Here is a 25,949-nt window from a genome sequence, read left to right as displayed (position 1 = left end):
AAAGCCTTTTTTTCCTATTTCAGATATATGAAAACCTGTCAGGATTTAGACCTAGTAGTGAAGTAACCTAAAAAAAACCTCCCAACGGGCATCTGATGCTAAGCATCAGAACAAGGAAGCACAGCACCTATTCTCCTGTTTGCCTGGCCAAGAGAAGGTCCTGACTGATGCATCTAATGCCTGTTTTACCAACGTACTAACCTCCTCCCATCACTTCCTTGCACTGCATCCGTACCAAGCTCACGGAAGCAGACACTCCGTACCCACCATAGCTCTTCCCCGCCAATGCCGAACAGGCAAAAACAACTTATAAGCTGCCCAAGCGCATCGCTGTTCCTCCTGCCGCCGCACCGCCCTCTCGGTTACAAAGCACACAAGAAGGATGGTTCCCGCACAAGGTACCCAGCCCGGGCCATCAGCGGGAGCCGCAGCAGGCTCACACGAGCAGGCATCAACGCAAACCCCTCCGCTTTCCGAGCGGGGAGGCGGGCTCGGCAGCAGCAGCAGGTCCCGCAGGATGTGAGCTCACGGCGCCGCCTCTTCCCCGTCCGCCTCTCGGTGCCGGTTCCGCCGCCCGCAGTCCCGCCTCGCTCCATCCCGGCGCCGGAGCTGGGCCGGGGGGGGGGGGGGAGCCCCGGCGGGGCCCACTTGTGGCCGGGGGAGCGGGGGCTGCGCTGTGCGGGGCTGTGGGGCAGCGGAGGGAGGTCCGTGCGGAACCCGCGCCGTGTTGTTGCGCAGGCAGCGGCGGGAGAGCCGCGGTGCGGTGCGGTGCCGCCATGGGGAACCAGCTGGCTGGCATCGCCCCCTCGCAGATCCTGTCGGTGGACAGCTACTTCTCGGACATCCACGACTTCGAGTACGACAAGAGCCTAGGGAGCACCCGCTTCTTCAAGGTCGCCCGAGCCAAGCACCGGGAGGGGCTGGTGGTCGTGAAGGTGTTTGCCATCCAGGACCCGACCTTACCCCTGACGAGCTACAAGCAGGAGCTGGAGGAGCTGAAGATAAGGCTACACTCGGCACAGAACTGCCTTCCCTTCCAGAAGGCCACCCTGTCCGAGAAGGCTGCAATGCTCTTTAGGCAGTACGTGCGGGACGACCTTTACGATCGCATCAGTACTCGTCCGTTCCTGAACAACATTGAGAAGAGGTGGATCGCTTTCCAGATCCTCACCGCTGTGGACCAAGCGCACAGATCCGGAGTCCGCCACGGGGACATTAAAACAGAGAACATAATGGTAACCAGCTGGAACTGGGTTCTTCTAACTGATTTTGCCAGTTTTAAACCAACTTATCTCCCTGAGGACAATCCTGCCGACTTCAATTACTTCTTTGACACGTCACGGAGGAGGACGTGTTACATCGCTCCCGAGCGCTTCGTCGATGGCAGTATGTTTGCCACGGAGCTGGAAAACATGCGGGACCCTTCAACTCCTTTGGTGGACTTGGCAAATAGCAATCAGCGAACGAGAGGGGAGTTAAAACGTGCAATGGATATCTTTTCTGCAGGTACTTGGAGCCATCAGGAGGGACCAGCCTGGTGTTTGTGAGTGTGTCAGGGTGCAGACCCAACCCCAAACCTTTCATTCACAAAGTACGCAATACAGTAAGCTACATAACTTCAGTGCATCGCCACGGTATCTAAGAAGGGAAATCGCAAACTGTCCTGTTATGGTTCAGCTCTGCCCTGGGAAAGAGATGGTTCTGCAAGGCACAGACCATCACCACCCTGTGGCTGAGGTTACAGGGATGCATAGTGTATGCCTCATGGGACCCAGGAGGAGGTTAGTCAGTGGTTCACCTAAGGTCTAGCTGCCTGGGGATTGAGCCAGCTTTCAGTTTGGCAATGCTGGCTTTAGAAGTCCCTTCTCATTTCATTGTCCCCCCCCAGGCAGGAAGTTGGATAACTCCATAAGCTCCTGCAATACTCTTGCTCACAAATACTTGCTACAGTCAGACTGCGGGGGTCTGCTTTGAGTCTTGGGCTTGTCTTGAGCAGTTAGCCATACGTTTGGTTGGGTTTTCTGTTTGTGTTTTGTTTTGTTTTTCTTGAAGTGTTTGAAAATCTGAATTTAAAGGTAATGGTGTCTTCATTTTGCAAGCTGCTCTTATGGCTGAACTTACAGGGCACTCCACTGATAAAGCAAGATGCTGACTTTTGGGAGCAAACTGCAGGCATGGGACCTGAATAGAACATGGTTAATGTACATGATGGGGGGAGCTGTGTTTGGAAGTCATGTTGTTTCTCACTGGGCGTATAAGCTTGTGTGAGTGAATATATGCTGTGTCTCAGCATCACTGTGGAAGCAGGGGTTGTTTCTTTACCTTCTGTTAAAGGACGGTGTAGTTTTGACCTACTGCCCGATCTGTGCTGAATTACTGGTGCTCTTCTGCCACGTGACAGTGATGTAGGTTCCTTTTCTGGTGGGGTGTTTTCCAGCTGGCAGGTGGCTGAAGGCACTGCCCCATGTTTCCTGATTGCAAACTGCTCTGCTGTTGTCATGTTTGAAGTAAAATACTTTGGAGATATTTCAGGGACCAAGCGTAATAAACAGTTTTTAGAGCTTGAGATGTTACCTCCTTTCCACAATCTAGCAACTCATTTGCCTTATTTTTAATCGAGCTAAGAGTCACGTAGCGTTTATTCTTATCTGCACATAGAAAGCAAAACTAAAGTGTTTATAATCCTCTGGCATCTTTGACTTTTTGGGGTTTTGTTTTGTTCCTCAGGCTGCGTGATAGCTGAACTCTTCACAGAAGGTGTACCCTTGTTTGATTTATCTCAGCTTTTGGCTTACAGAAATGGTCTCTTTTCCCCTGATCAAGTCCTAAACAAGATTGAAGACCGCAGTATCAAAGAACTGGTAAGTTTGGACTACAGCTTTAGATTTATTTCTGTGGTCTCTTTGTAGCTTTTCCACCTACTCTGGAGACAAACCACTTACTGCTTGGGTTTGGGTTTTGGTTCATTTTGTATTACAAATGTTTAAACCTTTAATCTTTCTCTCCCATTCTCTCCTACTCCTGCCTTTCTCAAGGTCACTCAGATGGTCCATCGTGAGCCAGATAAACGTTTAGCAGCTGAAGATTATTTGAAACAGCAACGTAACAATGCATTTCCTGAAATATTTTACACTTTCCTTCAGCCTTACATGGCCCAGTTTGCCAAGGAAACGTTTGTGTCAGCAGATGAGCGCATATTGGTCATACGTAAAGATCTGGACAGCATCGTTCACAATCTCTGTGGGCATGATCGCACAGAGAAAGCCGAGGGAGAGACAAAAGAGAATGGGCTGGTTATTCTGGTGTCTGTGATAACCTCCTGTTTACAGACTCTCAAATACTGCGACTCCAAACTGGCTGCTTTGGAGCTGATTCTTCATTTAGCACCAAGATTAAGCGTAGAGATTCTTCTGGATCGTATTACTCCTTATCTGTTACATTTCAGCAACGACTCTGTGCCCAGGGTGAGGGCAGAATCCGTGAGGACACTAACTAAAGTTCTTGCTCTTGTCAAAGAGGTGCCACGCAATGACATTAACATCTACCCAGAATACATTCTGCCGGGTATTGCACACTTGGCCCAGGATGAAGCCACCATCGTCAGACTTGCATATGCTGGTAAGAGGAAATCCAGTCAAAACTCCTAATCTTCAGCTTTTCTGTCTGTCCTTAACTGTTTTCTCCTCTGCTCAAAATCATCACATAGCTTGCTGGTTTTGGTTCAGTAAATCTCCCCGGAAGTCTCAGAAATGACTGCAGGTAAAGACAGCTGTACTCACTTAAGGTTGGTGGCAGCAGCTAAATGATTAATGAGTTGAACACTTAGCAGGTGAGTTTCCAGTGTAGAAGTGCACCCAAACTAAGTAATTGCATTTTAAATAGTTGACAGAATGTGTTTGCTCTCTGATAGATGAGTAAAAGTTTTTGTTGTGGGTTGTTTTTTTTAATTAACATTTAGTCTTCACTGTAGTTTTGCACATAAAAGCAACTTGCAGAGTGTGTACATGTGCTTTGGGCTAGGGCCTGGGTAGAGCACGCAGTAGGTGTGCCTACAGATAAGGAAAGGGTGAGAATTTAGGGAAGCAGCCCTGGCTTTATTCCCTCGATTAGCAAGAGCATAATGAAGAAGTCTTTATGGGGCTAATTATGTGAACAGGGCTTTCTGAGCTTGCCCAGCCTTTGCTGCCTTTATTAGTTAATCTCAGTTGACATTTCATTAGCTCACATTGTTTGCTTAGAGTGGCCTGATTGAACTGAATAAATATGAAATTAACTTAGATCATCTGTGTGTTACTATGCTTCAGAGTTATTTTCCCACAAAAAGAAATTTGATATTCAGGGGCTGAAATTACAGTATCTGCTATGTAATAGACTGGCTTATACTGTAGCAGATGCTTTCTTCGTACATTACTCGGATATGAGTTCTGCCTGGTTTAGAAAGAAGCCCTACAGTTATGCCCGTATTTATTATTTATCATGTACCTCTATCTGCTATGACTAGCGTATTTTTAAGTGTGTTGCTTTGTTGTTTGGTTGAGTTTTTTCGTTTTGCTTTGGTTTGGGGTTTTTTCCCCCCCAAAAAACATAAATGCAGAATCCAGTTGAAAAAGTCTCAGGTGATGTTTTTCTTCTGTTTACTAAGCTGATAAAACTGCTGATAAAACTAATTATTACAGACAGTGTATGGTTAATGAATAAAACTGCTTGCTTCTGATCACCTTGATCTTCCACATTTAGGTCTTTATGAAAGAACCATGTTTTCATGTCTCACTTTTATTTGTAGATTTAAAAAAAAAATCTTCTAAAATTATAGTATATTCATAATGAATTTTTAAATTAAGTAAGATCAAGCTGAAGTTGTTGAATAAACTGAAATGGAGGAAACAAAATGCAGTCTCCTTTATGCAAGTGCAAGAAGGGTACAGGTCTCAGTACCCATAGACTCCAGTTGCATCTGTTTACACAGAGAATTCTCTCTGTGTTCAGTGGATTGACTTAATTTTCAAACCAAGAGCAGCTACAGTATTATCTGAACTTTGAAAAGGCTGTTTGAACTGTAGATGGTCAGGGCTGATTAAGTTGCCTTAATTTTAAATAGCTTTTAAGAAAGCAGTTTAAATTTCAAATATATATATATATATGTTTAAAGGTAGCCTAATACTTGAGTTAACTTGTATTCCTGTAGGACACTTCTTGGAAGTGCTCAGGCTGGTGACTTGATCTGGGCTGTGGTCAGGCTCCATTGGCGTGCTGCTGTTGTCTTGACCAGCACTCAGAACGGCTGCTTAAGTAGGACTTCTATCTCAATGAGATTATTCCTGTGCCAGCACTGGCCTGACCCATATAATATAACCTAAGTTGCTTCAGCAGATTCCCAACAGTGCAGAACAGTGCCAAATCATATAGAGGTATGGGGACAAATGTTTTAAAACCAGAATCCAGCCCTCAAGGGTAACCCTTAGGATGTGTATCCTGGCATGGTGTTTTGTTGTTGCTCTTTTGTTGCAGTCTACCACATGGGCATTTTAATTAAGTTAATTGGCCTTTAAATTCTATCAAGTTGTTTAGTCGTGAGCCTGAGATTAGGTGGCATTTAGGGCTAGTTCTGGAAGACTGAAGTTAATCCTTGTTACACTTGTTATCCTTTCCACTTGTTTACATGACAAAAGTACTGTGTAATTTGAAGTACTTGGCAGTTTTGCTGGAGTCAGGGTTGACCAAAGCCTGTTGTGTAATTCCAATCCCATTTACCCATCATGACCAGTACTGTCAGTGGTTATGATCTCACGTCAGGAGGATCGTCAGACTGGTGTAAAGTGGCAAAGGAGGACAATTCTTAACCAAACTGTTTTGCTTTGCAGAAAACATAGCATTGTTGGCAGAAACGGCTCTGAGATTTCTGGAGTTAGTACAGCTGAAAAATCTAAATATGGAAAATGAACCAAGTGGTGAAGAGATGGATGAAACATCTCACCCTAATGATAACTATGACACAGGTAATGTCACTTCTACTTACCTTACCTGCTCATAATAGCAAATAATGGGCTAAAGTTCCTAGTTAGCACTGATCTTCCTCACATCTTAAAAGTTTAGCCTTCCTATTAAACGGGGAGAATGCTCTGTCTTGACCAGTGTCAAAGCACGTGTGATACAGTTTCATGCAGAAAAAGACACCTCTGTTCTGAACATTGTGCCAGACAAAAACCTATATAACTGAGCACATTTTTCTTCTCCAGAAGTTCTCAAGGTATTTGTGATGCTGGCTGCCTGGTTGCCTATCCAGCTTTACTCATTTACTCCCGTAAACAAGTCAGCTGCAAAAACATGGCTGTATTCCAAATACTGCTTCCCTTGAAATGGCAAGCAGTGTTAGCTTTCAAAAACCTGTCAAATTCTGGCACAGTCATAGTACTGTATTTTGCAGTCATTCTTCCCTTTCTGTTCTTATGCCTGGCAATTCCTGTCTCTCTTTTTGTGTGAAGGTGCTGAATGTATGGATGCCATTGGGCGGTATCACTGCTATCTGTGCTACTCTGTGTCACAGAGAATGAGTTAAAATCCTAAGGATGGCTTTTCTTTTTCTTTCCCTTGGAAAGGAGAGATGTTAGTAAGTGACCTGGGTGTCAGCTGCAGTGCAATTTAGTGGTGCATGGTTTTCCAGAACAATGCTGGGTCAGTCTTCTGGGAAGAATTGGTGGTTTAAAAGTTGTCATTTGTCTTTTGGGTTAAGTAGATCAATCTGTGACTATTTGTAATTGGTAAACATGCCACACATATTCCACCTGGTAGAGCAAAAGGCATGTTTCAATTGTTTCTTAACTAGTTGCAGGATGATAATTTATAAAAGAAACCCCAAAACACACAAATCCTACCAAAACCAAATGTAAAAGAATCCCCTTCAAGTTCTTCACATAAGGCACAGGATGCTCAGAATTGCTGAGGAGTTAGAGAGGAAGACCCATCATGCAGGCTGTGTTTTTAAGAAATATTGTCCCCTGTCCCTCAAAACATGCCGGACATGAAAGAAGTAACCCAAGGAAGAAAGAAGTTTGGATGCTTCTATTCGCTTTACCCTTTTAGAAACCAAGCATGAGAAATTTAAACCCAGAAGGCAACTCTTACAGCAGAACAGAGAGAGAGTCCTGATAAAAAGCAAATCAGCTGATCATCTGACTGCAGGCAAATGGTAATCACCCCTGCAAAGCTGGGACAACCGTGTGTTTGAGAACCTCCTTGTGCAGCTGCCAGTAATAGCCAGTGCATTAACAATTATGGGTTTTCCATGTAATAGAAATGTTTCCTTAGTCGCATCATGGAGTAGAAGCGATGGGCAAGGTCATCTTCACATTTTTCATTGCTATTGGTAGGGTCACTGCTGATAATTTAATGTAATTGGAAGTTCTCGCTTTTTCAAGTGTTGTTTCTTCCTCTCTGTATCCTTAATGAAGCCAGTGTATTTACCTAACTCAAGATATACTCTTGATCTGTTATCAGTTCACGAATTTCAAAGCTGATAGATAAGCATATCACACCAGAATTGCCTTGAAGCTTTTTGTTGACTGTTGTAACATTATCACTGACTCATTCTGATGCTTCTTCACGTCTGCATTTCACCTATATATATCTACACCGAGCTGGATCATCTTAGTTGAAGTTACAATGATTTTAGAATATACTGATCTGGGAAGAATGTCTTACATTTCTATCCTTTCTTGCTTTGCCACCACCTCATGCTTAGTCTGAGGTCTTTGGGGAGCCGCTTGTTGAAATTGTTGAGGTTCTCTGGTGTTGTCCCATCTTGCTGAGTCGGGTGTTTTTCAGTGTAATTCCTTTAGCAGCAGGTAGTGCACATGCACGTATTGTTTCTCTCCAACCCAAATGCTCACCCTGTTGTCTCATGCAGAGTTGCAAGCCTTGCATGAAATGGTCCAGCAGAAAGTTGTGACATTGCTAAGTGACCCGGAGAATATTGTGAAACAAACACTGATGGAAAATGGAATAACACGTCTCTGTGTCTTTTTTGGGCGTCAGAAAGCCAATGATGTTCTTCTGTCTCATATGATCACTTTCTTAAACGATAAGAATGACTGGCATCTTCGAGGGGCTTTCTTTGACAGTATTGTTGGTAAGTGTTTGGTTTCAGCCAAACCAAACGGGGAGATAATAATGTCAATTAATTTTTGCATACTGAAAACAATAGTCACACAGAAGTCCTCTCTTTTGAAGATTACTACAGTTTATAGGAAAATGCTGAATTGTTGGGTGTAAATGTTTCTTCAGGGAGCAAAGATAAATATCTGAACTAAAAGAAAAATGTATTTATTTTAATACAAGTGAGACTGAGGCATTTAAGTCTGGGTGAGATTAACATAAAATAAACTTTAAATGCTGAGGGGTGTTTTGGGTTTGGGTTTCTTTTTTTGACTTCGCTGTTTTTTTTCCTGAGTCTTTATTAAAGCCACTAAAGCAAAAACTGAATTATGACAAGTAAATACAAAGACTTCTGCAAGCCGTCTTGTAGATGCATCACTTCACATGTGTGCATGGTCCCAGTAACTTCAGTTGACCTGTTCATATGATGAAAACTATGCGTTGTTGCAGGCTTAAACTATAATTGAATTTTTTTTCAGTGCCTTAAAACCTCACTTAAAGAGTCCTGTGAGCTCAGAGAACTTAACAATTCTAAAGTCTTACCAGTGATGACATCAGGTGTTAAGTATCTGTAATATTCTGTGCATGTTGGAAACTGTTCCATCTTACTGTTGCTGAGAGTCACTCCTCAGGATTTGTGGGTCAAGAAAACTTTCCCATTGCAGTACCTGGGAGGAAAAATGGTATGTCAGGTGCATGGCAAGAAAAATGAGCATGTTCAGACTTCAGGAAGGGCCACTGTGGTAGGCATACATTCCATGATGACTGGAAGCCACAAAATGCTGTGCTGGCAAAACCTGCCAAGATGTGATGCTAGTAACTTGTCGGAATTTGTTTAGAAGGAGCAGTGGGGTTGCCAAAGCACAGGTCAGTGTCCTGGCTTGCAAAACACGTGTAGGGAGATGTGAGACAATTAAGTATAAATGTCAAGACATGTAACCTGTAGTTTTAACTCCTCCTCTCTCAGTATCTGTTCAAAACCTCCACAAAAGAATTCAGGTAAAGTTCAAAAGTTACATTTTTGTTTTACACTGCTTTACTTAAAGCTTTTGCACATCTTTAAAACTGAGCTCTAATGTGTTTTAAGTATGTGCAGGCACTGCTGCCTGTGCCTGTGGGCAGATGCCCTTCTCTAGCAAGTGCCACCAAGGGGATTTCTTACTTGTGCTATTTCTCCCTTCTTCCTCTCTTCCTTGTAGCAACGGGTTGCAAAGCTCAGAATTAAGACATGAGCAAGTATATGGATTATTACCTTTTTAGAGTAAAAGTGATAAAGTTATTTTATGTTTAATCTTGATTCTGATGGGAAGATTTAGAGTTTTCTGGTAGTTATCAATCCCAAGTAACTGGACTTGAAGCAGAGGCAGAGGCAGTTATGGTCTGTGCTGAGTACCACATATAACAATAGCATCAATAAGCTTGAGCTATCCATGAAAATCTTTATTCTTGAGAACAATCAGAGGACTTGCCCAGTTGTTTGTGGTAAGGGACGTTAGCTTGATGGATATAAAGCTAGAGGAAAGAGGAGAAATCCAATAAGGTCCATCTTCCTGACTGTTGCCAGAGATCAATTATTACAGATGGATTATCTAATCCAAACAAGCAGTTCCAGATGGCAGTTTCCTGTGGCCAGTGCCTGGTTTTCACATGGGAAAGGAAGAATAGGAAGGCAGTTTATTTTACTGGGATGCAGTTGATACATTTTTGTCCAGCAGCTTCAAAGGAATTACTTTCATTTTGCTTTTGATCTTGGCTTCTTTCTAAGATTTTGAATTATATTTTAGAATCAGATTTATTTTTGAAACTAGGGCCAAGGTGGCTTCCTGTTGGCAAATAATTTGAGAGTATTTAACTAAGTGGCAAATCTCAGAGCCAGTTCAGGCTGGAAGATTTTGAGAAGATTGTTCTAAAATTTCCTTTTTGACTATTAGTGATTCTTTCTTTTGTGGCTAAATGCATGTCTGTGCTTGTAGGCTTCCCTTACTGATAATCAGTCCAGTATCCAGTTCAGACTTTTCAAGAATCTGAATGATACAACCACTGCTAAGTTAAAAAGGCAAAATCCTGCTAACAGAACCATTCATTGTTGCTTACTTGTCACTTCCATGTACAAATGCAGGTGCAGCACCCCTTAGGAGCCCTGCTGGTTTTGCCTTGCTGTTGCAGACTTCTTCTGCTGGCCAGCTGTGTGCTGACAGCTATGCCTGGCGTCTGGATGGACCTCTGCAGGCACAGGGATCTGCTTTTATCAAGCAGTTTTCAGAATGTTGGTCTAACTTTGAATGGAAAGAAGCTTCTTTTTTTTTCCCTAATGACTAATAATCTATTTTGAGACGTCTCTATGGGACAGCTATTTTAATCTCTGGTGAGGGAGAAGTGGCAAGGAAGTGCTACTTTGGATATTTATGTTTTCGTTTTATGTTTCAGGTGTTGCTGCTTATGTTGGCTGGCAAAGCTCATCAATACTGAAACCTCTGCTTCAACAAGGTCTCAGTGATGCTGAAGAATTTGTCATTTATAAAGCCCTCAATGCTCTCACTTGCATGTGCCAGCTGGGGCTCTTGCAAAAGCCCCATATTTATGAGTTTGCTTGTGATATCGGTGAGTTGGAGCACTGGAGAATACATGAGGAAATATGTTAGGAAAAGAAATCTTAGTGTTACAAGATTAGTAGAAATCTTAGTATTACATGAAGCTTCACTGTCAGCTTAGCTGTCCAATATACATACCTATAGTACTGGTTTAGAATCTACGCAAAACTGTGTGAATGAGCTATTGCTAGTCAGGGCATGTGAGTGCTCAGAACTCTTAAAATATTAATTTTGGTGAAGAAATTAGAAGCAGCTTCTCTGATTTTTATATAGGACAGCCTAAACAATATTTAGTCCAAAAGCTTTCTGCTTTAAGATCTTTCCTGTTTTTCGTTACAACCTCCTATAAAGAAAAACTCCTGGTTACTTCTGGAAGTTGATCAGGCACATAACTTGCAAACTCTTAGCCATCAGCCTTTGGGGAAGGGGGAAATCCAGTCCTTCAGACAGTAAATGATCCTTTCTCATCCTATTTCTAGCACCATAAAAACTCATTTAGCTCAATAGAACCTTGAATAGAGTTGGTCTCCTTCCTTATCAGACTTACAAGTTTAATTTAGATGTGCCCAAGATTTACCAGATATTTGTGGAAAAGAAAATACCAACTGATCTTTTGAGATGTTGTCTGCTTCTTCCTAATGTTATGGCTTTTCAAATGCCATAACATTATGGGGCAGATGATCTGTGACTGTATCTCGTGGCTAGATACAGTCCTTTGATTACAACTTCTTAGAACCTACATAGAGATACATGAGATAGATTTCTGAGTCTGATAATGTTACAGTATAAGTCGTGACTATTCAAGGCAGAGAGGGGGAGAAGGAAAGAATAAAGATTTACTTATCCATAGTAGCCCAGAATAAGGTCGAGACCTATTTTTGGATTAGTCTCCTTTGAAAATCTGGAGTTGACAACAAGGGATTGAAATGAATAAATAGGAAAAATATGCTTTTGGGCAACAGCAAGGAAGCTGAGCAGCATGGACACAGTGAAGTCCATGAAATAGTTTTCTCAGTATGAGTGTTTTAATCTTGGTGCTCTGAAGGAAGGTTCAGTTTCGGGATAATCCTAGGGGAAGGAAATGACATTGCAGGCTGTCATATACAAGGTGATTCCCTCTTTTTAATATGAATGATATATTTTAACAGCCTATTACCTTTTCTTTTTTAGCACCTTTCCTGTGTCATCCTAATCTTTGGATATGTTATGGTGCAGTTGGATTTATCACTGTGGTAGCACAGTATTTGAATATTGCTGATGTCTACTGCAAGCTAATGCCATACCTCCATCCCTTTATCACACAACCGATAATACAGGTAATAATTCAAATGCTATTAAAGTGAATATATCTTGGCTAGTCATAACTCTTAAGTCTGACTTGGGCATAGTCCTGGCCAAGGTTAGTTAGGGTTTCTTTCAAGCAAGGTTAGAGGCAGTATTTTTGGAGCTCAGCTGGCAGATGTTGCCAGAATGGCCATTGCCTTTCACATTTGAAAGGCCATTGTCTCAAATTTGTTGCAAGCTGCAGAACATTTTACAAAGCCTGAAGTCAACAGATACATCTTTGGTTCGAGCCCTTCTCTGCCTTGTTTACAATCAAACTCTTGCAATATTGTGCTAGTTTATAGGAGGCTAAAAGTCATGAAAAGATGGCTGCGAAACAAATGTTTCTGTGTTTTCTGCTTTCATCTTCAAGACCAAGTATTCCAGCCCTGCCCCACTAGCTCATTTGACTGTGGGCCTGACCCTCTGAAAACATGGGCAGCCTGTTAGGCAGCGATTACCAAGCTTGTGACTTCAGTGCTACTGCAAAGGGCAAGGACAGAATGTTCAGCGTAAATGAGTTAAGTAATTTCATAAGAGCACATGTTTAGGAATGACCTGCATGATGCTGGTAACATATTCATATTTGTATCCTATTGCATATAACTTTAGGATCTCTAGAATGCATTTCTCAGGTGTTTAAATAAGAAACAGATGCAGTACTTAAACACATGATGCACTTTTCAGCATAACATTTTCTCGTAAGCCAGGCAGGTGGTAACTTCACTAAAAGAATTCTTTTTCCTCGTTTACATCTCCCTACACACCTTGTGCAGTGTTTTGGGCATTGATTGATAAAATTCTGTCTTGTTCACTTCCTGCTTTGTTTTAGTATGTAAGTCTTTACTATGCCACACTAAACATAGTAAGCAAGTAGGGGGTAGTATTGAGTTGAATCATAATGAAGTCCTCCCTTTGGACTCATTTTGAAGTTGTTTTTCATGTAGATGGTCAGCTATGAGATGTGTGTTATAGGAATGCAGTCTTCTGACACTGATGCGAAGAAACAATTGCAATCCCAACCCCATCATCTCCCATTAATTATTTTGAGTATTCCAACCTTTGTACAAGCATTTATGTCATCATTTTGGGCCTAATTAGCTTTAGCCGTTTAAATGTGGGACTGTAACTGGGGAACTATTTCATGGATATGGCTTGCATTCCCCCTGCCATCTTAAGACCTATTCTTGAAACGGCAAAGATGGGGTACTAAAAAGTATAAACTCAAAGGAATGTTGGGGCTGAAAGTAATATGGATTGTGTGCAAGATTTTGTTTGTTCAGACACATTCTATGGACACAAACAGACACTGATTTGCCACCTGGGAGGATAGAAACTTGTTTGTGTTTTTTTCTGTTTCAACAGTAATGAACAATCTTTAGTAGTAGGGAACTGCCCTAGTTAATGATTCTAAATTATGCCCTAACTCATCAGTTTCTTATGATTGTTTATTAATGTCCCAGTAAGCTTTTGAATATTACTTAATTACATCTTGTGCATCCTTATTCCTTTGTATACATAGAAGGAAACCTGGTAATCTGACTGACGCAGGGGAGGAGCTTTTCTAGTTGGCATTTTTACAGCGTAAACAGGCCAAAGAAAGACAGTTTGAAAGATGTACTTGTGGCAGAATTTTTAGTGCCATCTAGCAATACCAAGTTACCATTCTGAGACTGCTGGGAGAAGAGGGAAAGAGAATGGAGAAAACTGGATGTGACCAACATGGATCTTACTTTCAGGAAAGAAGTTGAGTCTAGATTATTTACACAACGATGTGCAATGATTTTGATGTCTTGCATGATTTTTTCTTACTGTAAGTTTGAAACCATCTTTCCAGGACTGAGCTGGAAGCATGATTTTTAGAACATGCATTCAGAGGAAGAGATTAATTTTTGTATCATACTTGCAACTGTCTAGTTACTGACTTTCACGGTAGGAGAAAAAAATGCAAACACTATAGACATGAGGTGATGGTGTTTACTGCTAGATTTCCTCATGTTTATGTGGATATCATCCTCCTCCACGCTGACTGATCTCTCTTTGTGAATTGCAGATAGATAAAGAAATAGTCCTGCTAAGTGTACTTAAAGAGCCTGTCAGCCGTTCCATATTTGATTATGTCTTAAGATCAAAGGATATCACAAGCCTCTTCCGACACCTTCATATGCGTCAGAAGAAGAGGAATGGTGTTCTCCCTGACTGCCCACCCCCAGAGGACCCTGCCATTGCACAGCTTTTGAAGAAGCTTCTTTCACAAGTAATGTTTTTTCATTGCATACTTCAAAAGTCAGGCTTGAGACACTTGGGCTCTGGATGTCCCCACAGACCCAAACCTTGCCATTGCAGCTGTGAGGGACTTTCAGGCTGAGGTTCTGATCCTGCAGTGTGCTCTCTCCTTCCATTTCTGAGCCAGAAATTAATGCTACTGCTTCTTACATCCTTATTTTAAATAATATTTTCTCTTATTTTGCAGGGGATGACTGAGGAGGAAGAAGACAAACTGTTAGCACTGAAAGACTTTATGTTCAAGTCTAATAAAGCTAAAGCAAATATAGTGGATCAGAGCTATCTGCATGACAGCAGTCAGAAAGGGGTGATTGACTTGTCAGCTCTGGGAATAACTGGGAGACAAGTGGATCTTGTTAAAACAAAGCAGGAGCCTGATGACAAGCGTGGTTGGTATATTTTGTGGTCTGTATAACGTACAGCCTTTCTTTCAGGGTCAGAGAAATTAAGTCTTTAATTTACTCAGCAAGTGTTCTCAGTAATTCAGCCTACATAATTATCACCATCCTTACTGGGTTTGCAATAAGAAAATTACTGCTGCTATTTGAAATGTGAGGTGGTGAAAGACTGGCATGTTTTGCACCTGAGATTTAAATTACTTTGCATTTGCAGTAGTAGTATGCACCATTTGTTTATCAGGTTGTGACAACCAGGGCTCTAGTGGCCCATGCTAACAGTGTAAATTATAAAGGTTACATTTCTGTGCTCTCTGTTTTCTCTCAGGAAGCATTGAGCTCTAACATATATCTGTGTCAGCTGATTTAACCTAGCAGTAGGGGCTTCCCTATATAAAAAGTGATAAACAGGCCTATAAACATTGGACTTGCATGTAGTCTGAAAGTATTGACCAGCCTGAGTGAATGTTGTCATGATAATGTTTGGATTTTGGGGTTTTATTCTCTTCTTCCACCTCCTCCCTCTCTCCTAACTGTTTATAGCTAGAAAACATGTAAAGCAAGACTCAAATGTAAATGAAGAATGGAAAAGCATGTTTGGGTCCCTGGAACCACCAAACATCTCCCAGCCCATATCCAAAGGACATGGGCAAACAACTGATCCTGAAGCCATCCAGGCTGGGAAGCCACTTCGTTCAGAGTCCTCAGCTGGCATTTGTACCACTTTATCATCCTCTCCACAGGTATTACTGAAAAACAGTCTTCACGTCTTAAAGTGATTCAACTGTTTTAAAACCAAGTGGGATGTGGCATTTTTGTTTGTTTGGAGGTTATTAGACACTGGTCATGGTATTCTGTGGTGTCTTCTCTAGTGCAGTAGCTGACTTTCAAGTTGTGCAAGTAGGAATTGAGAGTAGGACAGAAGTAAGTTTAGTCACTTGAATAGAAGAGCTTCACTGACAAGTAGATGCTTTGCAAGAAGGGATGGGGCTTTGTGAATTAGTCAGTCATTAGGTAAGCTGTTCTAGCAGGTAAAACTTTCCCTCAAATTGTATGTCCTGATACGTGTTGTGAGGAGGAGATGTCATGATTTTAACTTGGAACTGGTGTATCACATCACAGCTGCATTTAGGCATCCCATACCTGTAATACTTGGTACTGACTACAGAAAGATGAGCTGAAAGTCCTGCAAGCTGTGGAGGCATCTGAATGCTGTTTCCTGTTTGGTTTCTAGTTGGAGATTAATTTCTAGCTTTAAAAGAGTGTCCACTCCAAACTAAGGGGGAAACACTTCACACTTCACACTTTTCTTTTTAGAGCCCAATATAAAGAAATAATTGTTTGAGAGCTAACCTGTAATTCTGTCTGTCTTGAGAGCTATAACTGCTTCTGTAATCACATAAGAGGTGTGCATGGCACAGCTTCTGCAAATAGAATACAGAACAGACTAGGCAAACAAGGTAGAGTAAGTGAATGGTTAAGCTTTTCTATAAATAATAATTCTCACTATTTTAAATTGTTTTTATGGAACATGAATTCTTTAATGCTAGTTTATTGCTAGTTGGTTCAATTTAAAAGAAAAAGCTTTTTCCATTTCAATGTGACCCAGTAATCTTAAGAGCAAGATCTATCTGTGTGTAGAATATAAGGGTTATATTTTGAAGTACTTACCTCTTACAGGCATCTGATGGGGTGGTTGTTCAGCCCAGGAAACCGACTATGCAGGCTCTGAGCAGTACAGCATCCCCGTCTGCACACCAGTTACGCATCACCACTTGCAAAACAGAACTTCAGCAGCTAATCCAGCAGAAGCGAGAGCAGTGTAATGCAGAGAGGCTTGCCAAACAGATGATGGAGAATGCTGAGTGGGAGAGCAAGCCCCCACCTCCAGGTAAATCACAGGCCACCAAGGTGGCTATACAAAAGAATATGTATATATAATATACATGTTTTTATATATATATTATGTATAGTATATATATAACATCATCATCGTGAGGAAAAAATGTGTAAAATGAGGAAAAGGGGAAATTATTAGGTTAGGGAATTTGTCTACTGTGCAAAACACCCATTTGGATGAAAGAGATCATGGAATGTAGAGCTTTACCTTGCAGAAGCAGACCCAAGCCACTGGTCTGAAGCCCAGGTTGCATGCTCTGTTCAAGTGAGTTTTCTGTTTGCAGCCAAGGTATATGGCAGATCTGGCATAAAACTTGCCATCCTGCAGCAGCCTCCTCTTTGTTTGGACAAGGGGAGAAGCACTGTGTTGGGAGGTGAGAAGTGTATTTTGCCTGGGGTAGCTGAAGATTTTTGGCCATCCTGTGAATATTGTAACCTCTTGGCCAGGTTTTCTTACCAAGTGGCACATGTACTGGGGTGGGCTGTTAGAGCTGCCCTTCTTTACAAAGAAGCCTGTCCCCACTAGCAGTGTGACAGTGACACAGTGCCCAGCCACCAAAGAGTATGTTCTCTCACACAAATGTGTGTTCTCATACTACGTTGTTGCATTATTGTTTCTTCTTGTTCCTCCCCTGAAGAAACATCCAGGTTTTGCTGATTAGGGCTCTATCAGCCACTGTGGGAGAAAAATTACAGTTTTAAATCACAGCCATCTTCCTATGTCCACAACTTAAATTCCAAAGCTCCAAATCCCTCTCCAGCATCCTTGTAGGTCCCTTCAGACACTGGAAGCTGCTCTGGGGTCTCCATGCAGCTTCTCTTCTCCAGGCTGAACAGCCCCAACTTTCTCAGCCTGGCTTCATATATCCTGATACAGCTATTGGTAGATGGGATCAGGGAGATCTTCGTGTTCCTAATTAGACACCAAATTCCATGGGTTTGTTTCTCCCTGTAGGATGGCGTCCCAAAGGATTGTTGGTAGCTCATCTTCATGAGCACAAATCTGCAGTGAACCGTATTCGAGTCTCTGATGAACACTCCATTTTTGCCACTTGCTCAAATGATGGCACAGTGAAAGTCTGGAACAGCCAAAAAATGGAAGGAAAAACCACTACAACCAGGTAGCTTTAACACTCGTGGGGTTTGGGGACTGCTGTTTTAGGAGTGCAAAATAAAGCAGAGCTGGAAGCAATATGAATCACTTGTGAGTGTGCTGGAGATACTGATAATGAAATATACTGATGTTCTTTTTGACATGCAGCTATAAAATACTAGGTTTCAATTAGTTAATGAAAAAAAAATCACTAGCAAATGCAGTCGTAGCTGTGGTAATTATGGGCTTTCTTACCTCATTTCTGTACATACATAAATATATTCTGGTGCTGCCATTTAAAGCCATCTGAGCTTTTTTTGAACAAATTAGCTTTATGCTTAACTGTCTCATCCACTGATACTTGATGCAGGAAAGCTGTATTGCTGGTTGAAGCACAGGTGGTATGGTGTGCTGCTTTGATACAGCCCTAGGATAGACTTTTACTGGTAGGCAGATGTGTGCTTCTGCACCTGGAGACTCCTAACCTAGAGGCTTAAAGATGGAGAGTTAAGCTTGCAGAGGCAGCACAGGCTATGTTGCTTTCTTATTTTGGAACACTTGGAAAATGTTATATAAAAAAGTGTTATTTTCACATGGAAAGTGTTACTACATTACCAGAATGTAATGGTTCACTGAAAATAATGAACCATTGGGTTTAAGTAGGTGTTTGAGAGAAATATTTTTTTTAAGTGCCACCAAAAAATGCCTTTTTTTATCCTTCTCCCCCCCCCCCTTCTCTCTTTCTGTACTGTTTAGATCAATTTTGACGTACTCTAGGATTGGAGGACACGTAAAAACACTTACATTCTGCCAAGGATCCCATTACCTGGCTATAGCTTCAGATAATGGTGCCATCCAGCTTCTTGGTATTGAATCTTCAAAGCTCCCTAAATCTCCGAAAATTCATCCAATACAAAGCAGGTATGTACCTGAGAAGTTAAATCTCACTGCAGAGCTCAAGCTGTTACTATATTCCTCAATTAGATCCCTTGATTTGCTCGAGGCTTCCTGCTGACTGAGGCCCAGGCTGTACTGGAAGGCTGTAATCCATGATCATGGATTCATAGTGCTCCATACAGAAGTGTTGATAGGAAATCGTGCAGGGCTGAGAATTCGTAGCTGTAGGTTATTGGTGCCTCCTGTGTCACTGGACTTACTATGAGCCTAAAACAATCAGTCCTCAAGTTCTTTTATTTATGCACTGGGATTGGTAGTTTCTTGCCTCCTCTGTTGCTATATTAATACTTATATAGTGATTTTGGAGGTTCTTTTACAGGTCATTAGATAAATGTTTACAAATGTACAACATGTGGTTTGGCCTCAGATTTTTTTCTCCCAGGCTTTTAATGTGAGTATGGTGGCAAAGATATGGGGGATGGGATACCAAATAGGGGGAGGAGTCTTTGGGGATGGTTTAGTTCTTTCTTACCTCTCTGCATTTGAGCAGTTTTTGAGTATTTGGCAGTGATTCAACAGCTTAGTCTTCCGTATTGATGAGGGACATGTCCAGGCCCCAGCAAATCTAGCAGTCATCTCAAAGACTTCTTTTGTCCAAAGTAAAAGGTGTCTTAAATATCCTCTCCTATTTGGGATTAAGTACAGAAATTAAATAAGCCAAATACAATGGAGGTGGAAACTACAAACCATATTTTCCCTTTTGGTATACACTGTATTTCTGCCTGAGGAAAGTGTCCATTTGCACAGTCAGTAAGTGATTGATGGCAGTATAACGTGAACAGGGGTGTTCCTGCCTGTAAACTCTGGGTAGATGAATATCTGATAAACACGGAGCATGAATTTTACAGAATCACAGGCTGGTTTGGGTTAGAAGGGACCTTAAAGCGGGACACCTTCCACTAGAGCAGGTTGCTCCAAGCCCCATCCAACCTGGCCTTGAACATTGCCAGGGATGGGTCAGCCACAGCTTCTCTGGGCACCCTGTTCAAGTGTCTCACCACCCTCTTAGTAAAGAATTTCTTCTTAATGTCTAATCTGTATCTACCCTCTTTCAGTTTAAAACCATTCCCCCTTGTCTTATCATTACATGCCTTTGTAAAAAGTCCTTTTCCAAATTTCTTGTAGGCTTTCTTTAGGCACTGGAAGGCTGCTATAAGATCTCACCAGAGCCTTTTCTTCTGTAGGCTAAACAACCCAAACTCTCTCAGCCTGTCTTCATAGGAGAGGAGATCAGTGCCAGCCCACTGATCATCTTCATGGTACTCCTCCTGACTCGCTCCAACAGGTCCCACATTCTTCCTGTGTTGGGAGCCTGAGAGCTGAATGCAGTACTCCAAATGGGGTCTCACAAGAGCAGAGTAGAGGGGCAGGATAACCACTCTCAACCTGCTGGTCGCACTTCTTTTGATGAAGCCCAGTACACAGTTGGCTTTCTGGGTTGCAAGTGCACATTGTCAGGTCATGTTGAGCTTCTCCTAGTCCAGAACCCCAGTCCTTCTCCTTAGGGCTGCTTTCAATGCATTCTCTGCCCATTCTGTAGTTGTGCTTGTGATTGCCCTGACCCAGGGGCAGGACTGAGAGACCCAGAGCACGGAGCTGTGTTTATGCTTGCAAAGAGCCGCTGACAGCCTTTTACTAGTTTGTAAAAGGCTCACAGGTCCTATTGGCAGAGAGACTTAAAAGAGCATAAGCATCTGTTGTACTAAAATCACAAATTTGTTTCTGGCAGATGCTTTGAGAAGTGGCATGAAAAGGAAAATGTTCAGCATTAGCCATTGGAAGGAGTCTTGAACTTAGAGGGAGTCATACCTATTTCTAAATTCATTTATTCTTTTAATCCAGGTCCTTAGATCTGAAGGATGATGGCTGTGTGGTAGATATGCATCACTTTAATTCAGGAGCCCAGTCAGTACTGGCTTATGGTACAGTTAATGGATCTCTGGTTGGATGGGATTTGCGATCTAGCAGCAATGCTTGGACACTAAAACATGATTTGAAGTTAGGCCTTATAACTTCATTTGCTGTCGACATACACCAATGCTGGCTGTGTATTGGTAAGCCTGTATTTCTTGTTAGCCTTTCCCTCCCCTTCTGGTTTTCTTTTACAGTAACTATAGCTCCTATAGCTCAAATTTTGCTTGATCTCATTTGCCTAGTATATGCTTTTAAGAAACAAGAGGAGAGAAAACCTCCCTGATCTATTTGTGGAAATTGTTCTGACCTTTAATGCTGAAGTCTATCTCCATAGGAATAGAGCACAAGGAGATGGGCAAACCCTGTATATTTATGCTTCTGATTATGGCGAGCTTTCTCTCACCAGGAACAAGCAATGGTACTATGGCATGTTGGGACATGAGGTTTCAGTTGCCTATCTCCAGCCATTCTCATCCCTCTAAGGCCCGCATCAGACGTCTGCTCATGCATCCTGTCTATCAGTCCTGGGTAATTGCAGGTAAAGGATGTCTTAAACTTGTCTCACCGTTGCCAGAGGTTGCTTCTGTTTAGTTTCTTCTTCAAGCTCTAGGTGGAGTGATTTTATTCCCTTGTGGTTTCTCAGGAGAGTATACTTGTGTTCATACTTGTATTCTGCCACTGCTCTTCCTGGCTTTTTGAAATTGAAAAAGAGAGGAAGGAAAAAAAAAAGTAGTGTTAAGCCATTATGAAAATTACTAACAGCCTTTGCAATTCTCATCTTCTGAGCACTAGAGGGTCACTTCATGTGTGCTGTCTGCCACATCGCTTTTCAAGGACAAAACCATATAAAAGATAGAACCCAAACCTATGGCATACATTGAAGTTGATGGGAATTCTGCCACTGCCTTCAGTGCCTCTGTAGAGCAGAGAATGAAAGGCTGTGTCATTCCAATTCCCACATGAATCTAACGCAGCTGTGTCTTGGGTTAGAGCTTTTGAAAATCTCCCAACATTCCTCATTTGGTGTGCTCACAACTGCGTTATTCTCACTGCATGTAGCACTGTTATATACTTTTAAGTGTTTGTGTCGGGAATACATTCTGAAGTGGACAAGTAGCTTAAACTAATCCTGCAATAACAAAATTTATGAAGTTGCTGTAAGATGAGAGTAACTTGAGTTTCATGTTTTTCCTTGTCAAAGAAGGATGAGAAGTTATCTTGGGGGGGGGAAAGGGAGGTTTCAATACCTTTTTAAAGGGCTGGAGATTAAAGCAGATTTCATTTAAACTCCTGAAATTAGACCCTTTTGGCTGTAGTGAAGCTGCTTCCAAGTGGTAAATGGAAAAAAAACATGTGCATGGCTTTAGTGCTAGAATAACAGTAACACAAATGCTGCTGAGACTAAGGTGAGAGTGCTTCTATGTTTTATCCTCTATGTCATGTCAGTAGAATGGGTAGTGAGAGCCAGCCAACCTGGTTTATATTTTTGCATTGGCAATATCTTTCCTGTAGCTGTTCAAGGCAATAATGAAGTCTCCATGTGGGATATGGAAACTGGTGATCGACGTTTCACTTTGTGGGCCAGCAGTGCACCTCCTCTTTCAGAACTGCAGGTCTGGTTTCCTTCTTTTCCAGTTTCAGTTGTGTAGCCAGGGCTAGAACAATCTCAGACTCCGTGCTGTGCATCAGCACAGTTATGTGTTTCCATGGCTGAGGCAGTTTGGCACCTGAACTTGCCCTGGGATTTATTTTGGCATCGTAATTGTTTTGTGTCAAAATCAAATTCCCTTTGTAAAACAGCAGTGTAACCTGAACCTTCACTGGTATCTTCTGCTGTGTGTGGAGCGTACTTGTAACACTCACTTGCTATATCCAGTCATGTCCTTAGAAAACCAGGAAGCCTGTCAAACCTGTGAAGATCAGGGCAAAGCCAAAACTCATGGTGTGGCATTGTACTTACTTTTACATGCTATTTCTGGGATTGTGAATGCTTCTGTTAGCATCTGCTCTTTGCACATTCCTTCTGTAATACAATGTCACTACTATACTGAGCTGCTAATTTAAAGCATGAATTTGCTCTTCTTCAGGGACTTAACTGGGGAAGGAGCAATCTGGGATATTTATTGTTCTTAAAACACAAATACATACACAAAATAATTACAGCTGCTTCTAAGTTGGTTTATAGATCTGGAATCTATGTTGGTTAGGTAGATCTGGAATCTACCTAAACTTGAATTTGTACAGGCTATAAAGATTGAAAGTTGAGTTTATTTTGATCATGCCCTTTGCACAGGAAGCTCTATGATTGAAGCTAATTTTCCATTGTATATCCATCCCTTAATGCCATCATACCATAAAAATTGAACGTCCATGTGCTTTTCAGTATCATTTGCCTTCCCATTCTTTTAGAAATAATCTCTTCCATTTGTCATTAAGAATGTAATTTCCAAGATTCCAGACAAGCATTAAATCTGCTGCATTGCTCTCTAAAATGTAGAGAAGCAATTTACCTTAATATATTAAGATGTGGCCCATTGAAGTAACTTGGCATTTGTCAGAAAGATTTGGGAATTGAGTGGATGAATGTGGTAAAGAATGAATTCCCTTTCTGAAGCATGGCAACAGCTATTGGTAATATATTATTTTTATATATCCCTTTTCCCTACTAGCCTTCTCCTCACAGCATCCATGGAATATACTGTAGCCCAGCATCTGGTAATCCCATATTACTGACAGCAGGCTCAGACATGAAAATAAGGTAATAAAACTAGCAACTATTTTGTTTGACACTCTTCCCTACACCCCTGCTGATGTGCTAAATTTTGCCAAGTATTGCCTAAGTCAAAACAATATTGCTGAAGATGTGTTCATTTAGTAAGCATCAGTAAACAGAGAGAATTGTTCTCAGCAAAAGTAGTGCAAAACTTGGTGCTTCTCTGAAACACATGTACCCTTCTGTAAAGTTCTTGATAGACTGCATTGGCAATATAAATCATGTGTAAGCTTGATATGAATGTTGGTATCTATGCACACTCTACTGTGTAGAAGGGAAATAACGTTTGTACCAGCTTTTAAACAGCTATATTAATATGATAAAATTGAACATCTCATCTTAATTTTTGTTTCTTTGTATTTAGGTTTTGGGATCTTGCCTACCCGGAGAGATCATATGTTGTTGCTGGAAGTTCTAATTGCCCATCTGTTTCCTACTACAGGAAGATAATTGAGGGCACAGAGGTGGTTCAGGTATTTTGCTTTGTTTGACAGACATCTATTCTCCTTGCCTTTTGGATGGCCCAGTGGGTCATGTTAATTACATGGTAGCTTTAATTATAATTATCTTACTTTTATCTTTTACGGATGGTGTTGGCCTTGCGTTTTCAGGCCAGAGTTACATGTTTCTTTTGGCTATTGAAATCTAGTGTTTTAACACTTTTGACTTTGATCAGTCTTTGGGATGTCTCTTGTGTAGGATTCAGCAAGTGTGAGATGTACTGGCCCCAAAATGATATGGTAGCAGAACTTTGTGGGTTTTATTACACACCTGAGAGTGACTTTTGGAACTGACAGTGTTGCTAGTTATTGAATAAGCACTGTGTTTTGTTCCAGTTCAGTTGAATTAATGCTACTTCAAAGGTGACTGGAAGAAAAGTCAGTGAGGGTCTGCCTGTGCACTATGATATTTTAGTGCTGCTTCATCTGAAGTTCTTGAATAATTACATTCATTCTATTGAACCAGTTTTATAAAGCCTCTGAGGAGATGTATGTGTCTCTGTAGCTTCTTTTTCCCCTATAGGAATATCAAATCTTAGAAGTAAGTGTAATTGAAATAAATATGAGGAAAAAAAATTATCCCTAGTTACAGCTGTAATGTCAGTCCAGATTAAGAATTAGGTTGTGTGTGATGAAAAGAAGTGAATCAAGGAGTAATAATAAGAAAACTCTCCAAGGGTGGGAGTTTTTGTGTTCGAGTATTTGGTTTGGTTTAAGAGTTTTTTGGTCTTTTTACACTGAGAAGCTAGTATGTGTGACAGTTCCCCCTTGCAACAGCTCACCCTTCTGTAAATAATATTTCTCACTTTGTTTTTTGTACAGGAAATTCAAAACAAACAAAAACTGGGGCCCACTGATGAGACCCCTCGGAAAGGTCCAGAGTCTCTCCCAGTTGGACATCATGATATTATCACAGATATCGCAACTTTCCAGACTACGCAAGGGTTTATAGTAACTGCATCAAGGGATGGAATCGTTAAAGTGTGGAAATAGAGGCTGCACTAATATATAGTATGTAAATATTTGTAATAAAGAAATTGTGTTATAATGAAGTTTTCAAGGACTGTTTCCAGATCATGGAATAGAATGGTCTTTAAAGACTGCAAAGGTGATGATAAAACTGGTTATCTGTATCTTACCACTCTGTTAGCACTTCTTAATCACTTCTTTTAATAAAGATGTTTTGTATCTATACCATTTCCACAAAATGCCAGTCTGTGAAGAAATCGTTTAGCCTGGGTTTGACTACATTGTTCTTTAAGAATCTTTTCAGAAGACGATTTAAAGATGTCCCACATTATACATTCTTAAAGGTTCTAAAAGCAAAGAGCTGATAGAAGTACTTCAGTGTCTGACTGCTGTGTTCAGTCTGAGAAATGAAACGAGAACCAGTGCACTAATGTACCTGTACATTCTAATAACTATAATAAAATCCACTTGAGCTTCCCTCTTTGGTACTTGGGTTTTTTATAAGACACTTATAAAAGCAGTGTCTTTGGTCTCAGCTGCCAGTGCCATTGGGCTGCTAACTGTAGTTTGAGATCAGCTTAACCTTGTGTCCGATCCTTGCCCCCCGCTGTCACCTCACTCCTGCCACTTGCCCTGCCTTGCTCCCACAGCCCTGTGCCTTCCCCTTGCTCTTACCGCTACTGTGCCCTCCCTCACTCCCACTGCCCTGTGCCCTCACCTGATCCCACCACTCCATGCCCTCGTCTCGCTCCCACCACCCCGTGCCCTCGCCTCACTCCCGTTGTCCTGTGCCCTCACTTCGCTCTCCCCACTACTGTGCCCTCACCTGCTCCCACTGCCCCATGCCCTCACATCGCTCCCGCTGCCTCGTGACCTTGTCTTGTTCCCACTGCTTTTTGTCCTGTCCTCACTCCGGCCACCCTGTACCCTCACCTCACTCCCGCCCTTTGCCTCGCTCCCACAGCCCTGTGCCCTCACCTGATCCCCCCACTCCATGCCCTCGTCTCGCTCCCACTGCTCTTTGCCCTCTCCTCGCTCCTACCATCTCGTGCCCTCACCTCACTCCCGCCCTTTGCCTCGCTCCCACAGCCCTGTGCC

At 41.8% G+C, this 25,949-nt stretch overlaps 1 protein-coding gene across 1 annotated transcript; it reads left to right on the top strand.

Moving 5' to 3' along the window:
* The first annotated feature begins 684 nt into the window (after nt 1–684).
* On the top strand, nt 685–25,328 carry PIK3R4 (phosphoinositide-3-kinase regulatory subunit 4). The gene is made up of 19 exons (XM_061464462.1): nt 685–1,506; nt 2,728–2,861; nt 3,036–3,618; nt 5,862–5,996; nt 7,904–8,125; nt 10,579–10,752; nt 11,913–12,058; nt 14,119–14,322; nt 14,539–14,740; nt 15,290–15,489; nt 16,427–16,637; nt 17,601–17,766; nt 18,495–18,659; nt 20,538–20,749; nt 21,016–21,147; nt 22,122–22,222; nt 23,279–23,367; nt 23,747–23,855; nt 24,705–25,328. Exons 1-19 carry the CDS (start codon nt 777–779, stop codon nt 24,873–24,875), a joined length of 4,086 nt encoding a protein of 1,361 aa, XP_061320446.1. The 5' UTR covers nt 685–776; the 3' UTR covers nt 24,876–25,328.
* The last annotated feature ends 621 nt before the right edge of the window (nt 25,329–25,949 follow it).

The sequence above is a fragment of the Pezoporus flaviventris genome, unplaced genomic scaffold (genome assembly GCF_033815535.1).
Source record: "Pezoporus flaviventris isolate CSIRO_AGI_PZ_B2104156 unplaced genomic scaffold, CSIRO_AGI_Pfla_v1 ptg000037l, whole genome shotgun sequence".
NCBI lineage: Eukaryota > Metazoa > Chordata > Aves > Psittaciformes > Psittacidae > Pezoporus > Pezoporus flaviventris.
This window is presented reverse-complemented; position numbering and strand designations above follow the sequence as displayed.

Bases quoted from the DNA above. Each gene is read 5' to 3' on its own strand.
- PIK3R4 (XM_061464462.1), top strand. From the start codon at position 777: ATGGGGAACCAGCTGGCTGGCATCGCCCCCTCGCAGATCCTGTCGGTG. The intron at 10,753-11,912 runs GTGAGTTGGAGC...TTTCTTTTTTAG, and splicing joins TGAGTTTGCTTGTGATATCG to CACCTTTCCTGTGTCATCCT. The intron at 15,490-16,426 runs GTATTACTGAAA...TACCTCTTACAG, and splicing joins CTTTATCATCCTCTCCACAG to GCATCTGATGGGGTGGTTGT.